This window comes from Lates calcarifer, linkage group LG17 (assembly GCF_001640805.2).
Source record: "Lates calcarifer isolate ASB-BC8 linkage group LG17, TLL_Latcal_v3, whole genome shotgun sequence".
NCBI classification, from domain to species: Eukaryota; Metazoa; Chordata; class Actinopteri; family Centropomidae; genus Lates; species Lates calcarifer.
Window position 1 is genome coordinate 20,297,285 of NC_066849.1, and position 18,168 is coordinate 20,315,452.

An 18,168-nucleotide genomic window follows, 5' to 3' on the forward strand; every position below is an offset into this window, starting at 1 on the left:
ATCATCGTGTGTGTGTGTTTTTTTGTGTTCGTCCGGGCAACAGATGCAGATGTGTGTGTGTGTGTGTGTGTGTGTGTGTGTGTGTGTGTGTGTGTGTGTGTGTGTGTGTGTGTGTGTATGTGTGTGTGTGTGAGCCTGTGCGATGCTGAAATGCCAAGGGTGGGACTTTTTTTTTTTTTTTTTTTTTTTAAATTCTGTCCACGGAGACCGCTACTGCTCAGTCTCCATGGTAACAAAATGAGCAGGAACCGTGGGTTTTAGTGTGAATATGTGTATGTGGGGTGATGGGGCTGAGATGGATGGGGGTTAGCAGGTGATGTGTCATGATAACAGGTTGTCAGGTAGAGTGTCCCCCAGCTTCCAGTTCATGTTGCGTTACACTTCCCTGAACAAGAACCAAAGCAAGAGTCTTAAAATTGAACTGAAATTAATATATATAATATAAATTCTTACTAAGAAACTGCTCTATCCCTGGTGTTTGTTTTGGCCTGTGTGTTTACCTGGTCAAAATTATAATAACCATAAAGTGGAAACTGAACTGTCATTTACTTTCTGCTGAAAATAACATAAAAGTAGCTATAAAACAGTATAAAAATACTCAAAGTCATACATTCAGAGTTAAAGAATAACTCTAGTATTTCTGAATCCATTTTTTTGGGTGTAAATGGTTGATTGGGACAATTGCCACTGACAGGCTCAGATTGTTATTATAACTGCCTTACAACATTATGGATGGGATTCCTACAGAGACAGAGCTTTTTTTTTTTTTTTTTTACTAAAGAGTAAGATTTTGTAAACCAAAAACATCAACATGTATCACCACCAGACTCCATTGACAGAAACAATAATTTAACTTAGCAGAACATGGTTAGTTAGTGTTATTGTGTGACTGTCAGTGGTTGAAGATGTATTCATATGCTTAAGTAAAAGTACCATATTACATTATTGGATTATAATTACTGAAGCATTAATGTTTTGTCACTTTAATGTTGAAGCTGATAAAGGTGGACTTAATTTTAACTACTAAGCTAACCTTCTATAATGATAACGATACATGATTTATCAATTATATTTTGTCTTAATAATTTGAATCTGCAGAGTAAATATTAACTAAAGCAGCATGTAGTTTGGTAAGACGTGCAATATTTCTCTGTTACTCCATTCTGTAGCTCCTCTCTAAAGAGGAATCGTTGCAAATTGAAGTGAAGATACTTTAAGAGTTTGAGCAACAAATCCAAAAAAATCTCAACCAAATTCCCAACAAATCTCCATAGTGCAGTTCAGAACCTCTCTTTGTACAACAAACACTTAACTGCTCTACAGTATTTTCTCTCAGGGTGGAAAAAATCAATCATCTGAATCACTTCTCTCAGTTTCCTGCATCAGTTAGTGCTTTATAAATCACTTTGTGTGAAACTACCCAGTTGAAAGACAAGTTTTTAGTTTTATTGATTCAATGTGTGCACTTTGGAGGAACTTACCAGCCTTTGTTACTATATTTGTCGTACAGTTTTTTAGATTTTATTTCTTTACTCAGTGATATAGGATGTTTGTCGTTCGTGTGTGGAAATATGATGTCACTCCAAAGAAAGTGAATAAGCATTAACAACCTGAATTAACAACAAACATGCCGGTCAGCTGCACTGTCAATCAAGAAGAAAATGAACTGACAAACTTGCTGATACAAATCCAGGAGGCTAATTGAAAATTAATTGGACATAATCCAAACACAGACCCACGTCCTACAAAGTTATTAATTCTCTTGACAAAGCTGCATACTCACACACACACACACACACACACACACACACAAACATAATTTCCTGCCTCCCTTCAATAGCAATCTTGTGACTCTTTGATCATCAGAGGAAATTGGATTGGCTCTTGGTTGTTTTGCCCTTGTTCCTCGAGTCCAAACAAAAGGGCCCTGGTTACTGTTTCCAAAGCAACAAAATGATTGACTGGACATCATTATCAGCCATTTTAAGTCAAATCTCAAACAAATTTCAGTGAACTATTTATCATTTGCTCATTTGTACCTGCATAATTTGTGAAAATATTACATAAGAAAAGGCAAGGATTAAAAGTACATATATTTCCTCAAGTTCTTTATATAAGTACATTTTGACCACCATGATTCTACTAGTTGTTCACTACTTCTTGTTTACTCCACTATGCCAGGGTGTTGATTGATTACATAAAACATATGATCAATTTCTGAAATATAATACACTGTTATAGATTAAATTACCAAACAATATATAAAGTAGTTCAAATGAGCTTAGCTTTTTCAGCTACAACATTACAACACAACTTACACAGTCATCACTGATAATAATCAAAGCTTATCATATGATATGACAGCCTGTGAAAGTGGCCATTCAGCATAATGAACGTTTTTTTTTTTTTTTTTTGGGATACATATTATAGAAATTATATTACCAATATGCCTTGTTGGAGATATTTCCCAATATATCTGTTGTTTTTTACTCTCATTCTGTTCCACTTGAGCCATGAACAAACACAATCATTCTGCAGAATTCTAAACAATCCTGTATTACGACAGGATGTCCCACTTAATGACATTTTGACCCTCATGGGGAGATTAGCTTTTGGCTTGTGAGTTAGTGGTGAGGAAATATCCCACAATTCACATACAGTTCTTTCTTTACTTGAGATAGTTTCTAATGAATTAACTCAAAGTTTGTAGAGTATTCCTCATTTTGTTGAAGCATCCCTTTCCCTCCATTCACCCCTGGGGGATCCCAGACTCCAGTTTTACAACTACTGGCCTAGAAAAGTCACACCAGGCCCAAAATGAATTATAACACTGCACGTCTTGGCCACCTCACAATCTGGCCTGCCAATGTCTACATGTGTAGTAATCGGTGTGTGCTTGCATGTGTTTGTAAGTGCCCCTGCAGCGTGTTTAAGGTTGACCTGTCTGCCAGTGCCTTGTGTCAAATGTGTGTGGCCTAAAAAGCTTCCCCGTGGCCGCGTGCTGCTCTGCCTACTGGCAGCCGGTGTACGCCACTGGGGACCGAGCCCCAGCCAACACTCGCCATCTGCCAACGTCCTTGCAGCCCTCCTTGTGAGGAGTCCAGGCGGAGAGTGTCGAACAAAAACAACAGACCCCTCTGGAACACAGTAGCGCACACACACACACACACACACACACACACACACACGGACACATACTGGTTCCCACGAACATGTTCATCTCACTGACTCCTCTCACACCTCTTGCTCATCAACATGCAGCGACTGTCGAGGGTGATGGAACTGGAGAGGATGCAGATGATAAATGCCAGTGACTTTGAACAGCCTTAATTGTCTAATGATGGTTAATAATGACCATTATTTGAAGTCACTGAAGAGGGTTGTGCTAGTGAGGATGAGGAGGATGATGATGATGATGCCAATCACAGCAGCAGTTAGATTAGTCACAAAGTTATTTAAGCCACAGTAAAAAGGCTTCAACTCTAACTCACTTTCTCCCGAAGTTCAAACTTAACTTGTGCTGCCTTGTAGACCGCTTAGTGTCAAAAGAAGACAAATGGTAATCAGCAACTTAAAACCTCAGAAGAATCAATCTGAGGCACAAGAGCCAAATTTAGTACATCAGGTGATGTAATAAAAAACAAAGACTTCCTCTCGTCTGCTATGAATAGCTGGAAATGTTAGTGGTTCTGAAGCTCTTATGGTAAATCATCCTGACTTATGGAGAAAACAATCCACTTCCTGCCACCAGGGAGACAAAAAGAGATGAGCTTTTAATTACAGACTTGTTTACTGTTGTCATTTTCATCACCTAAATATGTCCCAGAGGAGTTATCTGCCTCTGTCCGTCTGACTTCATGTGTCATCACAAACCACTCAGACAGGCTGGGCGCTGCATTCGCCGGGGCAGCAGACAGTAGTATATGCATTTGCCTCTGGCTTGTGTTTTTCAGTCTATGTTAATGCAGAAGAATTTCTGCTCCAAAAAAAAAAAAAAAGGTGACAAAAATATAACAAGATCTGGTAAGCAGTGAAGATGGCAGACAGTGAGGCCGTCTGTGCTGTTGCCCATATTCCTTATGCTCCATCACCAGCATGGAACATTTCAAGACCAAGTTTCTGTCGTGTCTGATTTATATGAGCACTGGGACGCCTGCCAACCACCTGCAGCAGCAGTGAATCATGTGATGTATTCTGGATATGACAGACATGTCATATGAAGACATGGCTGTCATGATATGCTGCCTATAAATATATACTTCTAAATGAATCCATGCTGCCTTTAAATGTCTTAATATTGATCTGACTTGATTTGATGTGGTTTTAAAATGTTTCCTTTTTACAGTTTGGCACACATTTATATGGTGATAATTTTAGCTTACTACTACTTGAGTTTCATGTTCATATTTTTGGCATCTTGTTATGTAGTTTGCCTCACTTGCATTTGACAGTTTCTTTAACTTATCGAAACCTATGATCAGATATCATTTCTACATCATGCAGTGGCTGGTCAGCTATGGGGAGTTGCCAAAGAAAGCTCCAGCTCTCTCTTTTCATTTGTTACACAACCATTACTGTCACTTTTCAAGCATAACCTGACTCCTTCACTGCAGTAAGGATAAGGCTGTTCTGCAGTAATCTGAGTGACATTGTGATAGGACTTTGCTGTTTACAAATGCCTTTGCTCTGCTTACTGTATGAAATCCTTATTACTGAGAGGAATGATGACAAAACCCATTAAAATAGGACTTGGGAAGCAAAAAACAAACTTATTTTGTACACACAAGTATAGTATCAGGTTTAGCAGTGTACTGTTTTATGCACTTTTCTGTTATAATATTCCTCTACTCTCATCCAGTTCTACTGTTTTTGTCATTTCTGTTCTTTACTATAATATACCGTAGAATTCACAACATAAAATTGACATGGTCATTTACTTAGTTTTATTTTAGCCTGGTGATGTTTTCCAACAGGCTAATAGCGCTGATTTACTCCAGCTTTTCCCAACCAGGCCATCCACAGCCTGATATTATGGCTGTTATTACATTTGTTGCCGTTAAATCCATTGGAGTTGTGGTGGACCTTGCCTTTTTGGCCTCATAAAAACCAGCCTTTCAGAGGTCTGCATTCAGATAATCAAATCAAACGCCCCCGCAACAGATGAAGCAATGAGGCCATTTTCAATCTGTGGTCCTTTTTCCCTTTTACCTCCTGATGTCATGGACACAGGTGATGGTGAGAGGTGGGTGAGGGAGTGAAGGACTGCCGGTGCCAGTTGGATACATTACATACAACTAATCTAATCTAAACCTCTCTCCAGTTTTAGCCTTAACAGCTGCACTGGAAGCAGTTTTAACAAGAGATATGAAAAATGTTCTAGAGTGACAAAACTTGTTCTTGGTCCCTGCTGATCTGCCTTTAAAGCACTTGTGTAATTTTCTTTTGTGGTTGAGCCTCTTCCCTCTGCTTAAGTGGAACAAACCAAGCATGAAGAGGGCTTGATTTGTAGTGTTTAGGCATAGTAGGTAGTGCCACTGGAGTTTATGTGGTTATTAATCAGGAGTGCTGATTGTCTTACACCCCACGAGTCCCATGGCAGGAGTTTAGCTGTTTGGGTCGTTAATCTAGCGCTACTTTATCTCTGTGGCTCATTAAAGCTCAGAGGCCACAGAGAATGGAGCTCTTGCACAGTCACAGTCATTGAAATTGCTTTTTGTTTGATGGATTCTGCTGCATCATGGCACAAAAACATGTCTGGGAATTACACTACCTACCCCACTGCACTATGGATTTTAAGGGACAAGTGCATAAATTCAGCCTCGTTATGCAGCTGTTTTTGTGCTAAACTAAATGCTCCCGTAGGTAGTGCACAGTCACCAAGTGTGGCTGTGTGTGTCGGATAATTCATTAGAGCCCATGGCATCAAATGAAGAGAGGAAGTCAGAAGTTATTTGTGTCTGTCGTGCCTCAAAGCTTTGTATCTCTTACCATGTGGACATTGTGCATTATAAGTAGATTATGAGTGATTGGGATCTTTTAATCTTCTACTACAGTCCATGTCCTTTGAAATTGTTTCATCACACCCACAGAGCCAGTATTTGAAACACTATTTTAGTATGAATCAGAAAATCAAAAGAGCACCATTAGATATATATTTATCTTGAATGATCCTGAAAGCCTTTACATGCTTGTACAGAAGATAGTTAGGCTAACTATTAATGTTCATCATCAACAGCTGATACGCTAAAATGAAACATTTCCAAAATAAAAACCCTTCAAAGTTTGTGTACAAACCTTAGGATAGAACTTAGAAATCTGCCCTGCTCAGCTCTGCGACATGCTGATGCAGTATGTCGCATTAGCATGTGCCTGCAACTGTATCAATTTTGGCTTGTTAAGCAGCGGTGTCAGTGCCAGCCTCACAGCTGCTGTGGTGACTGTGACTGGGTGTGTTTGATAATTCATCAGAGGCTGTGCTGCGAAAATGAATGCAGGGCAGACCAGAGGTGGCTCGCCTTTGCGGTCGCTCTGCAGTGGGCGACTCAGCTGGATGAGCTTAAGGAAGATGGTGTATGGGCTTTTTCTCCACCTCTTTTTGATCTCCCACATGCCTTTCAGTCTGTTCCGGATCCTTTTACTCTCTCTGCTTGTCTGAACCTCCCCTTGCTTCCTTTCCTTTTTTATTTGCTTACTATCTAATTTCATCCCCCTGCATTCATTCTCTTTTGTCTCTCCTTTCCATTCTTTTCATTTTCCTTTGTACACCCCCCCCCCAATCCCTTCAAGCCACTGATTCCTCGCCATGTAGGGCTTAAGACTTTGATGCAGGCTGTGTTTTCTCAGAGTCTCAGAGAGCTGTATGGATGCTGTTGCAACATGTACAGACTTAAAGGCAGGAGCTAAGGATTGAAACAAGCCTCTAACGCCTACATAGAGTTGCTCTGGGACCTCTGGGCTCATCTTCTCTCCCAGACTCCCCTTGTCTTCAGGATGACTAGGTGTGAATGCTGAATTGCCATATGGTTGGGACACCTGCGTTGTGCTATGCTGTGAGCAAACCATGATCAGAGCCAATGGTTCAGGAGTGATGCCAGTAATTTTCAATAAGACAGACGGCACAGTTAAATGCCTTGCTTAATCATTTGTTGAAGGTTTCTCAATCAGTACTGGCCAGAGGTCAGTTTGACAGCTGCCAAACTGTGCCTTCAGTTGCACATTTGCTCCGCCTCACTTTATTGTCCAGTCATTGAAAAGTTGCACAAACAACAAGCACTCTTCCCTATTAAATAATACAGCAGGAGAAATCCTGGAGGGTAAGGTGAGAGGACAGAGTAGATGATTGAGTGATAGAGAGAAGCCATCAGAGGAGTGGAGGAGAGTGCAGGACAAGTATGAGAAATGGAGAGGTGGAGGATGAGCAGAGCAGAGGAGGGGTGAAAGAAGAGAAAAGAGGCCTGTTCTCCTGTGTGCTGATGCTGCTAAAAGACCGGGCTTTCTTCGCCATTTGTAAACCAGTATGACGTAAGTTTCCTTCAAGTCTGCTCCCATGTGGTGCTGGTGTCATATAAATTATATGGGTCTCTGTCAATGCTTCTCAGTCCTATTGTGAGATAGAGGCCCCTGTGTGTGTGATAGAGTGACTAGGTACATGAGTGTTTGTATGTGTGTAGAAGAGAGGCTGGAATTTGATTCCTAGACTCAGGTTGCTGACAATACAGTGTGTGTGTTTGTGTGTGTGTGTGTGTGTGTGTGTGTGTGCTGGGGTTGAGAATGTGAGTTTACCCTCATACCATTAAAGCTCTGTGGGACAAAGCAACTCAATGGTCACGTAGAAAGAAGAGCCCCCTTGCACACAGGAAGTACTCACAAACACACATAGGTCCCTTTACATTGGTGTCACCAGTGATGTCACTGGTCCATGACACAGGATAACCTGGCACCTACAGGGGACTCTGGCTCGGTGCTTGGCCATAGCCCACTGCTTCTAATTGTATCCTCTGGCCTAGACTCTTGTAGGATAATGTATGCTTCTAGTCTTCTGTATAAACACAACTGCACTATGGTGTGCACAAATGGTGTGCCACTATGAAGCTTTCTTGTTTAGATGAAATCATTTTGCACAAACTAGCTCTTTGTTGAGATGTGCATAATGATGTAAATGGTTTCACTGTGAACTTTCATGTATCTTGCCTTCTTGCTGTCATGGGATTGGGCCATAGAAAGGACACCACCAAGGAAATCCATAGTTATGCTGGAGCACTTAACTGCCCTCTGAGGTGGAGTGATTGGAGGAATGACCTGCCTTATCAGAACCAGAGTGGTATTTGATTTTTGTGCATGTCATGGGCCATATGTAAAGAACAGTGTTTAAACATAAGGTAATTTAGTTAGTGGACCTCGTATTGGAGCACCTGGAGTCCCTTTCTTGTGGTGAGATGGATCTGGTGGTGGAGGATGATCTTAGAGAGAGCCACCATAGCCCAACCTTCATTGAGGGTGAAAGGGAAAATCTGCCTAAAGGAAGCATATACGAGATCTTCACATCTCTTCCCTGCATCCTGTGGGAGGTGTGGGACATGAAAATCTGAGTAGGTCATGTTGAAAGCCTACACTGAGGATGTTGCTGTCTAGAGTTATGGCTACAAGATGGTTGGTGCCTGCTGTGGTGGCAACCCCAGAATCCAAGAAGGTGGAAGGAGCCCAGGTGACTCATGACTCATCGGGTGCAGAAGGAGTTTGGAGAGGCCATGGAGAAGGATTCAGGATGGAGAATTAGGATGTTGTCGAGGCTGTTGTCAGCTGATACTGGGAAACTGCTGACCTTGAATAGAGTCAGTAAGGCAACAGAAGGAGGAACTCCTGAATCTGACTGTTACATTCTCCTGAGGCCTTGCCCATTTATAGTCCAAGAGCTCAGCAACAAGGCAACATACAGTGGGTGGATAACAGCCCAGAGGTGCTGATTATTTAAATACATACTGCTATATTAAAATAAAAGACAGAGGGTGAAAGGTTTGTGCTCTCTATATTTCCTCTTTGCTAATGAAACAAAGCTAAAAGTGCCTGAGCTGTTGGGCCAAATAGTGAGTATATAATTGGTTTGATCTGAATCACCCAATTGAAAACAGTTGACACAAGGAGGTGGTGAGGTGCAGTGCAGGTCCTACATCCCAGTGGTTACCAATTTTGAAAGGAGGACCAGAGGGTGTGCACCAATTATGAGGATATCACACTGCTCATTCACCATGGGAAAGCTTATAGAATGGTGCTGGAGAGGAGGCTCCAGCTGATTGTCAAACCTCCAGATTGCCTGCAGATGTGAATGTGAGTGTGAATGTGTTGTTTGTGCGTTAGCCCTGTAAAAGACAGCAATCTGCCTGCCTCTTTCCTAGTGCATGATGGGATTGAGCCCCCCCCACCCCCCGCTTTGCACAGGATAAGCTGGTGCATGAAATCAATGGATAGATGGATGGATGGATTTGGATAGAGAGCCATGAAAGATAGAAATCAATTAAAGACAGACAGGTGAGTCCAGAGGATGATGTGAAAATGACCGAGAATTTAATTTGAAGTGTACATGCCATGATGTAGTGGCACTAAGTGCTGTTTCTTCCCTCAATTCAAACAGAACAAACAACGTCTCGGAAGAGGCAAAATCCCAAGTGGCCCATTTAGTTGTTGTTATTCGTGGGATACAAACTCAGACAAGACAAAAATAGGCTAAGAGCACTGGTTGGAAGCCATCACATGATACACTGCTCACTTCAGAGACAAAGATAGACACAGGTAAGGAGTGGAGCTGCACATAATTCTCACACTGATACTAGAGATGGAGATAATGATAGAAAAGGAGATAATAGCTCGGCATGATGATTTATGAAAAACCGAGGGTTCAGAACAGGGGGGAAACTGGGGATAAACAACATTGTTCTGAAGGGCAAAAATGGAAGGCTGACAAAAGAAAGGCAAAAGGAAAATAGAACTGAGATCAGGCCAATAAAAATGAAAAAAAGCTGTTTCTAACACAGTAAAAGGAGGAAAAGCAACAACGAGAAAATAAGGGTGAGAAAAAAGGGATGACTCGAAGAAAAAAAAAGGGGAGACAGAGATGGGGAAGGAGATACAGGAAGCTATTTGAAGCTTGGCTTTGTTGAAACCGTCGACCATGGCAACCAGGCAGCAATGTTTGCGAGTAACTATGTGCGTCACGCAGTCACACACTGATATATGTGCACACTTTATGAGAGCGCACATGCTTACGTGTGCACAGACACACATAGACACAGATGGACGGACACACGAATGCACCACAGACCTGCACACACACACACACACACACACACAGACACAGACATGCAGAGATGGTATATGTGAGGTGAGAGAAGCATAGATTAACATGGAGCCCCAGTGATAATTACATTGTACATTGTGATGTGAGTTGTGGTGATGTGTCAGTGGAAGCCTTTGTGTTGTTCATGAGTGTGCGCTTTATGTCTGGTCTGTATGTCAAAGACATAATGCATCAACGCTTCATGGTACTTCTAGTTTCGAACTATAGGAGACAGTTTCTCAGATAATTTACAAAATATTTCTGTATTAATTATTAGACATAAAGCAAAGCAGTGTATTTATCTACATGTCCTCAAAAAAAATCAGTAAGCGACAGACACCCATATATAGTAATATATTTTCTTAATATTTTGCACATTCAGTATATTGCGATCAGCCATTTTCTATATTGACTATGAACATTTTAATTTAGGAGGAGTATAGATTTTGTTTGGTGTTGAGGCTAAAGGTTTCGTGTCGCTCCCTGCCAAGCGTAATTTAAAGCCAGCGAAAGCGAGAGCAGAGTGAGATCAATGTGGCCCCCTGTGGGGAAGCATGAAGAAACAGAGCCCACAGGTCGATGCTGGGGTGGTGGTGAGCCGTGACATGCATTGGCAGCCACAGAAGTGGTGATGGCAGCAAGCTGAGCAGCAGCTTTTTTTTTTCTTCCATTTTTTATCTCAGTATTTGACCTGGCAGCAGTAATACGTAGGGAGTCTCATATCATAAATAATACCTTAACTGGGAAAGCAGCTAATTTCCACATTAATATGTAGTGCTGGTATCTAAATGCACTCACTACTCATTAATTTTCCCTCTCATTTCTAATACACTATTTATAAAGATAGAAATGAAAATGTGAATCATCTCTGGACTAAATGGTACATTGAAGATTATGCAGTAAAAGGTGCTGGAGCTTTTGGTTTTTTTCTTAAACCAAAAATGTTCATTCAAAAAATACTACCATCTAATAGTGAATAGTGAGAGAATTTCTTTATGAAATACAGAGTAGCTGTAAACAAGCTGCCTAGAGGAAAGGTGGAGACAGTATCATGGAGACAGTTATTTGAGTGTAGTTTGTTGGGTTTTGTGTGTTGATTTGTGCTCTAAATTTGTTGACTTTCTCTTCCTTATGACCAGATTTTTAACTTTTTGCATGTTCAGCTGTCTTGCTGTACCTTGACTCTAAGACTACACTAACAATTATCTCATAATTATTACCAGATCACATTCTTTTCAGGGATCTTCCTAAGAATTTATGGCATTGTATCAGCTCCAAATATTGGCAACTGTAGGACATTTTAAGTAAAGCATTACTATAGAGAATACAATAAAGACAAAATAAAATAGACTGAAATAACAACTATAAACATAACTGCATCATAACTGACTCCATTCATGCATACAACAAATTTCAATTGAGTCACATCAGGTTAGAGAGAGCCAGTCCCTAACAAAAGCAGAGGAATAGTGATCATATTTGGACGTTTCTTGTTCACTCATTGTGTTTGCCTTGTTGTTTTTCAGTTCTTGCCTGCTTTGTTCACCATCCAGCCAATTAGTCATTCATGCCGTTCATCATTTCCACAGCTCTCTACCATCTAATCCCTCATCACAACACTCTGCCTGGTTTGCCTTCTATCAGACTAAATCCTCTCCACTTCCACTTTCTCATGGCCAGCCAACACACTATTCCCAAAATATGGCTTAATTTAAATTATCAAGTAATCCAGCTGCTTTGTGTGTCCTCAAACCAACTTACACAATGCACTGCGGATCATTTACTCCAGCCTTCCCTACAGTGTTTTGCATGATATTGTATTTTGTCATATAGGATATCTGATATATACCACACACTGCAGCTTTCTTATATGTTGCAGGCCATTTAGGCATCAGGATGGTGCAGGTCTCTGAATATTCTTGAACTGAGACTGACTGGATGTATGAGCATTTGAATCATTATAGAGTCCTAAGTGGTCACAGGGGACTTTTGGTCCTGGGAGAAATCAGCTGGTTGTGAGATTCTTCCTTCACCTTAGTAAGAAGGAGATTCAACACTTTTGTGTGGTTTCAATGAGCTCATGAAGGCGTTGAGAGACTCATACTGATAATGACATTACAGTAGACTAGCTTTTTACATTTGTGAGACTAAAACAGTAAAGACAAATTATAGTACAGACACAGTTTATATGTACATATCCCAATTAAATTTAATTAAATACATGAAGAGATTTTTTAAATGTCTTTAGTCAGCTGTAGTAATAGGAAATTATTACTATAAAGCTGTCAAAGCCTTAAAGCAAGACATGTGGGTAAATTGTTGTCAAGTCATCGCCTCAGGTGTATTATGAATCCTTGGGCTTACTATAAGGTCACAGCTCATTGGTGGAGTTGGGCTTATGAATACAGTTGCCACGGAAACGTCTCTCACCTCAGTGCTTTTGTCTGTTTTTTTCCCCCTCTCTCATGTAAGTGTGTTTGAAGAATTTCCCAGCCGAGGGGTGCTTTAAGTCAATGTATGTGTGAGTGTGTTTGTGTGTGTGTGTGTTTTTTGTGCATACTGTATGGTTGTAGTGTATTCAGGCTGAGTAATATTTTCTGTCATCGCCTGTCTTTGTTTCAAAATGAGTTGTCCCCTGGCTCTAATAGTGTGTGCGTGTGTGTGTGTGTGACTACATGTGCACATATGAGTTAGCTGAACTTTGAATCACACTCCATCTGTGAGTTTTTTCACCAATAAGCAGGAGGTACAAGAAGAGGGAAAAAATACTGAATTTGGCTGGTTTCATGTCAGTTTTGTAACATAAGATGTGACTTCTACCCCTTGAGTTACAAATCAAATGTGAGTGTCAGCTGATTTACTACATAAAAAAGGGAATAGGGGTTTAAGTATTTGTAATCTGTGATAATGTTTGTTGATGTTTCCAAAATTCTTGGCCTAAAACATGTTTACCTCAATTCAAAATTTGGATTGAACAAATGGGAATAATAATTGTAATATGATTCAGAAATTACATGTAATACAATTGGTCAGACTAAAGTAGCCTCCAAAACAAACTCAAAGAAATATAGCCCTGATATATTTATATTTGAGTTGTTTTAGCTACATACACATCCTGCAGACAAAGAGCAACATTATCATCACACTGAAACTGTGTTTCTGGCCACCTGATTAATACAAATCAAGCAAGAGTATGTAACAAGACCTCTCTTGGCAATGTTGTCCTTCTAATTCTGTGACTTCTTTGGCATGACACGCTAACTTCTACTGAAGTTACTTCTACTGAAGTAGAAGTAGAAATTGTAGCGTCCAGTCTGCCCTGAAGAGGTAGCGCTCCTCAGAGGGTGTATTCTAACCTCATGTATTGTAAAGGCAATTATGGCAATTATGCAAATTATAAATCTCCCAGCAAGTGACCATAACTGCCACCCTCTCCCAGCAAGAAATCACAAGTTCCAATCCAAGCAATTGACTGACAGTTAAGCATTAAATGATTAATGACTAGTTTGATATGAAGAAGAAGGAGATGGAAGATTGGAGGTTATCTCTATTAAATTCTACCGCTGCATTGCTTTAATCATTATTTCTAACCAAAACTACCGGTTTGTCCAATATAGTATATCTGATCCATCAATCAGTTGATCTAACAAAGAGCTTTTCCTGTTCTGTCCATAGAAGTTCTCTCAAAGAATAATTTCCTGAACCCAGCGTACACTGAATGCGGTGAAGAAGTACCAGGTTTCAAAGCGCACAATGGCCGACCACACAGCGTCAGAGTCAGAGTCAAGTGCTTTCAGACCCACTTGTTACGAGGCAGTTTCACATTCTGTTTCATGGAGGCACTTTGAATAGACTAGCAAAGTGGGCAACAGTGTAAAAACAGATTTGGTATTCAGCTGCAGTTGTTTGTGTTCACTGAATGCTATTTGATATGTGCAGTCTCAAGTGTCAAGCTGCATATCAGCAAGTAGTGCTGGCTTTTTGAAATACGCAGTTCTCAATGTGTGGGCTTCTTTCAAACCCAAGGATTGTGTGTCTCGATGCGGGCTAGAGTTGTTGCTGTAGTCCTTATCGCTTTGTACTGTGTGCCGCTGCCCTGTTGTAATCTGACCCTGTGTAGGTACAATCAGCACGTACAGTGAGACAGATATGGCTGTTGTGACACAGAGAGTGCTATGAAGGAAGTGGTCGGGTAATAGGAGAAGGGAGACCAATGAGAATGTGATTCTTTTTGCATGTTGCTCCCAAAGGAGGTGATTACTCCATTGTTGGGGTTTTATTTGATTAGGAAAAACCACCGTTGATAGTAAAAGCATTTCAAATTGCTATGTGGCTGATCATGGGTTGTTCATTTCACAGTAGTGTATGGTGAGGTAGGTGCTATAGCTGAAGGCCTATACAGTTGCAGCCACTTAAAAATTGATGACGCATTTTTGCTCTTTCGCAGAAACAGATAAGAAATGTCTTACAGCAGCGTGTCACAACATTGAGGCTTAACTATGCCATAATCAACTGCACCATCTCATGTACGTTGTTGTTCTTGATTAGATTAAAGTTGCTGTTTAACTTAGCCCTGCTTGTTGTTCAAGTAGAGAAAGAAGAGAGGTGGAGATTGACAGCCTGCTAGTATTTACTGGCTGAGGTTTTGTAGAAACAATGTTTGGTTTTCATCTGGAACTACAGTATATTCAATCAAAAAACTTAAGCTGGAATAATTTGGTAAATGAAAGTTGTCCTTGTTGCCAAGAAACCAAGATTGTTTAGCAGTTGTTATGGTGGCCCATGCAAATATATACCATGGTTACTTGGAACTGAGGGATCAAAGATCATCCATGAAACGTGACCTGTACGTGGTCCAGCAGACCTGAACTGAGGCAGAGACTAGACAGAGGAACAGCGTCAATTTCAGCAGAACAGGGGCAGGTAGAGACGTGAAACATGGCTCTGGAAAGGAAAACTGGCCGGGAACAGATGCTGTGACTAACACCGTGTTGGAGGATTTTAAGTGTTTAGGGAACACAGTTTTGTTTTTCTGTTTTGTGTCGTCTTGGTTTTTCGATGAACTAGCCTTTAATTGTGAGGACTTGGAAAGGCTCTGGCAGCGCTGCAAATATTCTGCTCTTTCCAGATAGAATGAGGATTGTTTTTAAATTGGCTGAAACCCACTTTCCGTCTCATCTTATTTGCAAAAAATTGCTGACGTGGCATACCTTAGAAGTGATTGGAATGAGCATGGAGGGTGATTTTCTGTGGACGGTCTGAGGTGCTACCACCTGCTGCATTACGTAAAGCGAAGATAATTTTTCAAGTGACGGATGCTGAGATTATCCTGGCGAATTTCTGAAACTGCCCTGTGACGGTCCACAGTGGGATTCCAGGATGCTATGTCTGTGCATCGGTTGCTTCTTAAGAAGATTGGTTCGGTAATACCAGTCTTACACATTCATCATCGATGAATCAAATCAAGTAAGTTATTAAGTTGAGACTTTCCGAGAACAATAAACAAACAAGAAACAAATAGATTTCTTGATCCCAAGGGTAATCAAGACAATGACAGCGATGTCATCCGGTCTGCAAGTTCCCATCAGCCCTTTCTGCTATCGTCGTCACTCCTGGGTTTGGTATGTGAAGAAAAAGGAAAAAGTGGATACCCAGCTTTGTTACTGTTGCCTTTCAGTGTGTGTGGTTGTGGGTGACTATGAATGTGTGTCAGTTTCATTATATGTGTTCACTGTTGCAAATATAAATTACATTACAACATTTACTACATTTTACAACTAGATTGTTTTCCCAAATATTTTTTTTTATTACTGCGTGGACCACGATCTTACCAAGTGCTGTGCCTAATCTTAACCATAAAAAAGTTTAGTAATGCAAGTCACTACAACAATACAGTGTCAGTTTTTGTAGTTTGTAGTACAGTAGTTGTCAATATTTTACTAATATTTTCAGCATTAATGTTTTTAACACTGGCCAGATACACTAATGTTAACAACATTTCCTAATTACCTATGTTGATAGAAATAATCACAGCAGCATTACATTTCCCACAAAGGTTACAGCTGAAAATTTGTTGTATATGAATATAATTTCTAGGAGACAGGGTTGGCTATTCAGACTATTCAGCCTGTGCTGATGTAGGCTATGTGTGTGTGTGCTTTTGCATGAATATAATTGTGAGGACTCAGTGTGTCATTCTCATTAGACTCAGTCCTTTGTAGTGGTAGCTCAGTGTAGATCGCTGCTGGAAATTGCTGATAACATTTTCAGCTGCAAGAAAATCACCTTGGTGCATAGGAGGAGAGCCATGTAGTGAAGATTGCCCTGTTTATTTATCCTCTGTCTTTACTCTCCCTAATCTCCGTCTCCCTTTTCCTCCTTCTCATCAGCTACACCGACACTTCCACCCATGTCAACTCACTAATGTACATCTGTACTTAATCACACCAATTTCTCTCCATCCTTGTGTTTATAGTGCATAACGGGGATATAAATAACACATTTAATGAGCGCTCTGCTAGTCTAGATATACTGTAAGCTTGCCTAACCTCTGCAGTAAGTGGGTCTCTGCTTCTCAGGTTGTCTGTGTGAAATGTGATACTACAGGGTTTCATTGACAAGAGAAACATTTCTTCTCCGGGGATTTCAGTGCAACCCAATCTAATTTTATGCAATTCTGTGAGGGTTTATCCTGCAGAATTGACATCTACATCTTTTTGATAATTAACCTAAACGTAGCCTAAAGCCGGATCAGCAGTATTACTGCAGAGCATGACTAAAATGTACCTAAAATCTACATTTGTTATAACTACAACACAAGTGTAGTTTATGTGCTGATTCAAAAAAGAACCTCTTATATATGTTCTGAACAAATGAAGTGTGTTCAAAGCTACCTGTTCAGTAATTTGGTGAACATTCCCTCATTCATTCTCCTTGATCCATGAACCTAAAGTGAATCATTGTTTTGAACCACTTTACGGATTAAACTCCTACGGATCCTGTAGCCTGACAGGTGGAGATGGAGCAGATAAAAAAGGTGCTACATTTAGAAGTAGAAAGAGCCAGCAAGAGAACACTTGGCACATGTGGGGTTTGTTACTTGACTCCCGTTCTTATGTCAGGATTAAGCCCTCTAACCCTAAACATGAGTCATCCACCATGTTCTTAACCTTAAATATGCTAATCACAACACACAGAGCAGCACACTTTGTAAAACTGACTTTGTAAAAACACTTAGCAGGCATTGACACTCCCAGATGATATATGATTATAATATAATGTGTCTTTGAAATGCAATAGTGATGTATGTGCTGGGTTTCCTTTCCAGTGTATACGTAGTGGCTCTAAATAATTTGAGTCAATTGAGGAGGTGAAGCAAACTCCTTTGTGTGGGTGAATGGCATTTTTATTTTGACAGAGCAGGAACAGATGCCACATATACTGACATTATTTTCTCAGAGACAGCAGATTATCAAGTCCAGGCATCAGGACCCAACATAAACACAACATAAAAACATATTCATAGCCAGATGACAAAAACAATGCCACCACCAAGGTTGGGCAAGTTACTTGAAAAAATGTCAATTACTCATGACTTCATCATTGATTGAAGTAAATACACTACTAAGTGAATTACCCATACTCTGCTTTCATTACTAAGCTCAGCTCTGTCAAAGGTGCTTTTAAGCAACTACAAAGCCTGTAGACCCACGTCACATATGTATATAACACGTGACACTAAAGTTTAACAAGCTGCCAGTCTACATTTTCGAGGTATTCACTGACCATCAACGACTAGCTTAATGTTAGCCCCGCTGACCCCTCTCCAGAACTCCTGT

The 18,168-nt window shown here is 40.4% G+C and overlaps 1 protein-coding gene across 3 annotated transcripts in view; it reads left to right on the forward strand.

Moving 5' to 3' along the window:
- The window catches only part of pde4ba (phosphodiesterase 4B, cAMP-specific a), a 174,715-nt gene that overhangs the window by 72,951 nt on the left and 83,596 nt on the right, over window positions 1-18,168 (forward strand). The window contains exon 1 of one of the 3 annotated variants that reach the window (XM_051077165.1): window positions 7,502-7,521. The exons of the other annotated variants lie outside the window; for them this stretch is intronic. Within the exon in view, the coding sequence (XP_050933122.1) occupies window positions 7,517-7,521 (5 nt within the window). The 5' untranslated portion in view covers window positions 7,502-7,516. Of the gene's footprint in view, window positions 1-7,501; window positions 7,522-18,168 lie in introns of those variants that run through there. 3 annotated transcript variants of the gene reach the window in all.